This window comes from Pteronotus mesoamericanus, unplaced genomic scaffold, assembly GCF_021234165.1.
Source record: "Pteronotus mesoamericanus isolate MK-2021 breed Mesoamerican mustached bat unplaced genomic scaffold, CSHL_Meso_final scaffold_408, whole genome shotgun sequence".
Lineage (NCBI taxonomy): Eukaryota > Metazoa > Chordata > Mammalia > Chiroptera > Mormoopidae > Pteronotus > Pteronotus mesoamericanus.
Window position 1 is genome coordinate 2,569,133 of NW_026555315.1, and position 5,974 is coordinate 2,575,106.

Sequence of the window (5,974 nt, forward strand, 5' to 3'; positions counted from 1 at the left end):
GGGGGTGGGGAGGCGCAGCCAGCCCCACGCCTCCTGCCTCCCTACAGGACTCACCCGCCCTCTGTCTTCCCAGCACCTCGCCCCGTGCCTGCCAAAGGCAGGCGCTCAGTGAGGGTTTGCGGATGGATGAATGAACCTGACTTGTGTCAGAGCATTATAATTTACAAAGCACTTTCTCATCCATTAACTCAAGGGCTATTCCTTGCGAGTCTTCCTTGTCCCCCGCGAGGCTCAGCGCAGAAGTGTACAGTTATGGCGCAGCCTCCTACTAATCAATGACTGAGAAAAAAGAACGGCCTCCTGGTTTGTGCCGGAGAAGAATCCACTCCCTCGGCCCGCAAGCATCTTGAGGGCAAAGACTGGGTCTCGCTCGCCCTTACAGCTCGATGCCTACGCAATGCCTGCTGCACAGAGCCCGCTTTTGGGCGATGCGTTGACTAAATCAATGCCCCCTCCCCCCCCACCCCTGCTGCCTAGAGGTAACAAGAAGACTCCTTGCTACGGCGGGCGCTCTCACAGAACCAGGAGGCGGAGTTGCACTGGCTCGTTTCTATTTCTAGCACACTTTGATGGGAAAAGGTTACTATTACTGCTTAGCATATAGCAAAACAATCTCAGAGTGCCTGGGTGTCCTGCCCAAATCTCACGTAGTCCCCCCGACATCTGTGGGGGCGAGAGATGGCACAGATTAAAGACACAGTGGCCAAGGCTGTGAGGTCCCATGGGCTCCCCCAGAAACAAAGGTCTCCACATTCTATACTCCTAGGTTGTCCTGTGTTGGAGGCATCTCTCCTTCCCCACCCCAACCCCGACTTATTGGCTTCAGACATGTGGCATCAGGAAAGAGGACAGAGCCCAAAGCCCACAACCCCTGTGTCCTGAGAGGTGATAACCCAATGTCACTTAAGTTGGTTCTTAGATGCCTCCAGCCCCCCACTGGTTGTTTGGAGACAGATTGCAAAGCCTTCCATCCCTCATAAAGCTGGCCCTCGTTAGCTCTGACCACCCATACTCACAAGGGACCCCGGGATCTCAGCCCTGGGAGAGATCGGAGCCCACACTGAGAGGCGGGCAAGGGCACATTCTAGGCTGCGTTGGGCCATCCCAAAGCGGGCCCAACCCCTGAAAACTGGCTCTGAAACTTCTTCCCTGCTGGGCTTTAATTCCCGGGTCTAATTCCAGACGGTGATGTGTGATTCCCTTCGGCGTCCCATCAGGTCCCGCGCCCCAGCTCCTGAGCCGGCCTCCCGGTACAGTGGTGGGGGAGACCCCCTCCGGTTTTCCCTCCTGGGCTTCGGGGAGCTGCGCCGAGCTCCACTCTACCTACGAGACCCCAGGGCGCCCTCTGGCGGACACGCGGCGCGGGGTGCGGCCAGCACACCCTCGGGCCAGTCCGGTCGCAAAAGAGCGAGCCCTCGGCGGGACCTCTGTGGCACCACGCGGGTGTGGAGACCAAGACGCGTGAAAGCGGTTGTTGTCTGTTTGTGTTTGGAGGTGGGAGGCGGCACCGTCGTCAGCACGGGAAGAGAACTGGCAGCGGGCCCGGGGCTGAGGCTGAACAGCTGCCACGCACGCCGCGTCCCCTCCACCCCTGGGACTCAAGCTTCGCTTCGGGAACATGTCCACAGGTGACTCTCGCGCGCCCCCACCCCCTCGGGCTCGCGGATGCGGCCCCAGCGCCGCGGCCGCGCTTCGGGTGTCCCCAGTTCCCTTGCGGCAGGCCGAGACCTCCTGGGGCTGCGACCGGGACCTCGGGCGCGCTGGGGAAGGGCGAGGGGGTGTCCCCGCGGGGTCCGAGAAGGGACGGGGAGCCGGGAGCCTCTCCCGCTCGGCCTCCTGGAACTGCCCGAGCTCCCGGCGCTGCACCCCCGCCTCTGCCAGAAACTCGCCTTCTTAGAAGGGAGGGGGGAAAGTGTGAATGAGAAGTTGGGGGCGGAGCGCGCGGCGGGGAGGGGCCGCTGCCAGGAACGCGCCGCCAGCGCTGGCGCCGCGCCCGCCGGCCGTCCCGGCCGCTAGCGTCGCGCTTTGTCTCTGCGCGCGTCTCTGCCGGTCCCTGGCGCGGCCGCGGCCCGCCCTCGGCCCGCGGCCCCTCCCCGCCCTCCGCTCGCAGCCTTTCATTGCTGCGAGTAGTGACTAAACATTACAAGAAGGCCGGCCACGCAGTTCCAGGAATCGGGGGGGCGGGGCGCGGCGGCCGCGTATATACTCGCGAGCGCGGCCTCCGCGGCGGCTCCGAGTCGGACTCTCCGCGCTGCCGTCGCCACCGCCGCGACCCCGGCTCACACGCCTCCCGCCGCGGCTCGCTCCGCGGCCCCTCGCCTCTCCCCGGCCCGGTCGGCCCGCGGGTGCCCAGGGGGCCGGGCGGGCGCCCCGGCGGAGCCCGAGGGACGCACGCGCGAGGGCCCCTTTGTGGACTTCACCGCCGCCAACATCTGGGCGCAGCGCGGGCCACCGCTGTCTGTCGCGCCGCCGCCTCGCCTTGGGGACCGGAGAAGGCGCAGCCCCAAGGCCGGAGACTTCAGTTTGGGATCAGGTAAGAAGGAGGGGCGCGGTGCAGAGGGGGTGGCCCTTGCTAGTCCCGGGAGCTTTTCCCGGTTTCCCCTCCCTTTCCCGGGTCTTTCCCGGCAGGGAGGGGACGAGGTAGAAGGCTGAGCGGATGGAAGTCGGAAATCCCAGGTTCCCGGAATACCCGGGCTGGGGCCCGCGGGCTTCTCCTGCCCTCCCCCCGCGTACCTACACCTCCCCCCTCGGTCAATGCCTCAGATTCCTTTCTCTGTCCCCACCGCCCTGAGCCACCGGACTGAGCGGCGCCCAGAGCGTCCCGGGGGCCCTTTTCTGCTCCCCACCCCGGCCACGCTCCTGGAGACCCAACTTCCGCGCCCGAGTTTCCCACTCGGCGCCCTGCCAGTGCGCGCTGGGGAAGGGGCTGCCCGCGGCACCTCCGCCGGCGTGCACGGGGGCTGGACGGGCTCCGCGGGGCGCCTGGGTCGGAACGAGGGCCAGTCGAGGAGGCCCGGGGCAGTGCGTGCCCCGGCCGCTCGGCAGAGGCAGGGGAGCCGGGGCGGGCCGGCGCGCTGGAGGGTTCCGGGCACTCATGCGGCGCGCGCCTTCTTCCCTACAGCCCCCCGTGATGCGGTAGCGGCCGCTGTGCGGAGGCCGCCGAGCAGCTGCAGCCGCCCCCGCGCAGATCCACGCTGGCTCCGTGCGCCATGGTCACCCACAGCAAGTTTCCCGCCGCCGGGATGAGCCGCCCCCTGGACACCAGCCTGCGCCTCAAGACCTTCAGCTCCAAGAGCGAGTACCAGCTGGTGGTGAACGCAGTGCGCAAGCTGCAGGAGAGCGGCTTCTACTGGAGCGCCGTGACGGGCGGCGAGGCGAACCTGCTGCTCAGTGCCGAGCCCGCCGGCACCTTCCTCATCCGCGACAGCTCGGACCAGCGCCACTTCTTCACGCTCAGCGTCAAGACCCAGTCGGGGACCAAGAACCTGCGCATCCAGTGCGAGGGGGGCAGCTTCTCTCTGCAGAGCGACCCCCGGAGCACGCAGCCCGTGCCCCGCTTCGACTGCGTGCTCAAGCTGGTGCATCACTACATGCCGCCCCCGGGCGCCCCCTCCTGCCCCTCGCCGCCGACTGAACCCTCCTCCTCGCCCGCCTCTGAGGTGCCAGAACAGCCGCCCGCCCAGCCACTCCCGGGGAGCCCCCCCAGGAGAACCTATTATATCTATTCGGGGGGCGAGAAGATCCCGCTGGTGTTGAGCAGGCCCCTCTCCTCCAACGTGGCCACTCTGCAACACCTCTGTCGGAAGACCGTGAACGGCCACCTGGACTCCTATGAGAAAGTCACCCAGCTGCCTGGACCCATTCGGGAGTTTCTGGACCAGTACGATGCTCCACTTTAAAGAGCAAAGGGCAAGGGTCGGGGGCGAGGCCTGGGTCTCCTCTCCTCCGAGGCACATGGCACAAGCACAAGAATCCAGCCGGGAGAGCCCTGCAGCTCTGGGTGAGCCGGAGGATGGACAGGCCCCGCCCTCGGGCCCTGCCCCCTGCCGACAGGGGCAGGCCGAACTTGGAATGTGTGTGAGGGAAGGGGAGTGCCACCTGAGAGCTCCTCCCCCACTCCAGACTCTCCGGAGGAGCCAGGTGGCCCGACGGGACCACAGCTGCAGTGGATTGATCTCCTCTCCCCTCTGCTTCCTCGACTCCCGTGCACTTCCAGAACAGGGACGCTGCCGGAGTGCTGAACTCGTGAGAACTGCCGGGGAATCTGCAAACTTTCCAGCGGAACTTGTTTGCGCTTTCATTTGGTTTTAAACATGGCTTTAACCCTGAGCAAGCCTCAGGCCTGGGAAAGGGGGGACAAGAGAGGGCTCCTCAGGGCCCCCAGGGCTACCCGCTAGCCAAGGCAATAGCCGCTCCTGCCACCCAGCCCCGGTGAGGAGGGTGGCTGCCGCGTGCACCTCCCCTGGCTCTGGGAGAAGGCCAAGGGGTGACCGAAACGGACCTTTCTGCTCCCTTCCCCTTGGGACAGCCACCAGGAAACACAGGTCCTAGAGTCTGTTGAGCACCTGAGAGCCCAGGACCCTTCCCCCGTTTTAAGGGGGAAGTGGCATTTGGAGGGGGATGGACAGGCTGGGCAGCTCTGTCCCCACTCCCGCTATACCTTCCAGGGCCTGGGGGGGGGGGGTGTGGAGGAGATGAGCCATCTCTGACCCCTGACCCCAGCCAGAGGAGATGGAAGGTTCTGCATTGTGCCTCCTGTGTCTGGCTGGGACATTTGCCTTAAATGCTCCCTGTCCCATGGATAGGGCCTGGCACACAAGAAGCCACACACTCAGCCAATCGAGGTAGAGGCCCAGGGGTTGGTTCTCAGAGGGCCGGCAGCTGGCCACCCACCGTGGGCGGTGGGCGCAGAGGTGGATGATCCCACCTTCCCGCTGGGAGGGTGGCAGCCCCGTTGGTTCTGGCCTGTCCCAGGTGCCTGGCGGTGCCTGGGCTCTGGCCAGAGCACAGCCACCAGGCCCCGCACACGCTCCCTCCCTACCCGGTGGGGGCATGTGCAGGGTGTCGTGGAGAGGCCAAGGCCCCGCCCCCGGAGGCCCCTGCTCTGCAATAGCACTGACCAGTCAAAACTCACAGGAATGTAGCAGCGGTGGAATTACCTGGAATTGTCTCTTTTTTTTGAGGAGGGGAGGACTAGACAAACACACAGCTTTCTGTGTCAGGTGTTGGTCTGGATGGGGCAGCTGTGTGTTGGGGTGTTCTTTTTTTCTGTTTTTTGTTTTGTTTTTTAATGATGTTTACAATCTGCCTCAATCACGCTGTCTTTTATAAAAATTCCACCTCCAGTCCTCTCTCCTCCCCCCCCAACCCAGGCCTTCAAGGCTGTTAGGAGATGCTTGAAGAACTCAACGAAATACCAATCCAAGTCAAACTTTGCACATATTTATATTTATATTCAAAAAGAAACATTTCAGTAATTTATAATAAAGAGCACTATTTTTTAATGAAAAACCTGGCTGGAGCCTCTCTGCCGGCCCCTCTCTGCCTTGCTTTCTCTTTCACCCACACCCACACTCCACGCCGCCCGCCCGCCCGCCAGGGGAGGGGGGAGGCAGGCGCCACCCTCGGCAGCTCTGCCCCCTTGCTGCCCTGGCTTCTGGCTTCGCGTCACTTACAAGCTCTGGCAGCCACCTAGACTGTACCGAGAGGGTAATTCCTGCTAGTCTGATTCAGATCTGACCAGAATATGCAAAGCAAGTTCGAAGGAAGCGCTTCAAAGGGCTTGCAGGGAGTGAGCCGAGCTGTGGTCAAAGCTTTTAGAGGCTCCAAGCTATTAGAGGCGCTTGGCTCCTTGGCAGGGAGGTGTTCCGAGAAAGCCCAGACTACAGGGTCCTGGCGATGACCCGTGACCTCGTCATAGCTGGGTTCATGGGAGGTGGGGAGAGGGGTAGTCCCCAGGCGCTCCCCCGTGCAG

The 5,974-nt window shown here is 63.9% G+C and overlaps 1 protein-coding gene across 1 annotated transcript; it reads left to right on the forward strand.

The window, feature by feature from the left end:
* Positions 1-2,325: 2,325 nt before the first annotated feature.
* On the forward strand, positions 2,326-5,560 carry SOCS3 (suppressor of cytokine signaling 3). Its single transcript, XM_054593069.1, has 2 exons — positions 2,326-2,533; positions 3,122-5,560. The coding sequence occupies exon 2, from the start codon at positions 3,210-3,212 to the stop codon at positions 3,897-3,899; it is 690 nt and encodes a 229-aa protein (XP_054449044.1). The 5' UTR covers positions 2,326-2,533; positions 3,122-3,209; the 3' UTR covers positions 3,900-5,560.
* Positions 5,561-5,974: the final 414 nt, after the last annotated feature.

Excerpts from the sequence above, each read along its gene's own strand:
- SOCS3 (XM_054593069.1), top strand. The coding sequence starts at position 3,210 with ATGGTCACCCACAGCAAGTTTCCCGCCGCCGGGATGAGCCGCCCCCTG.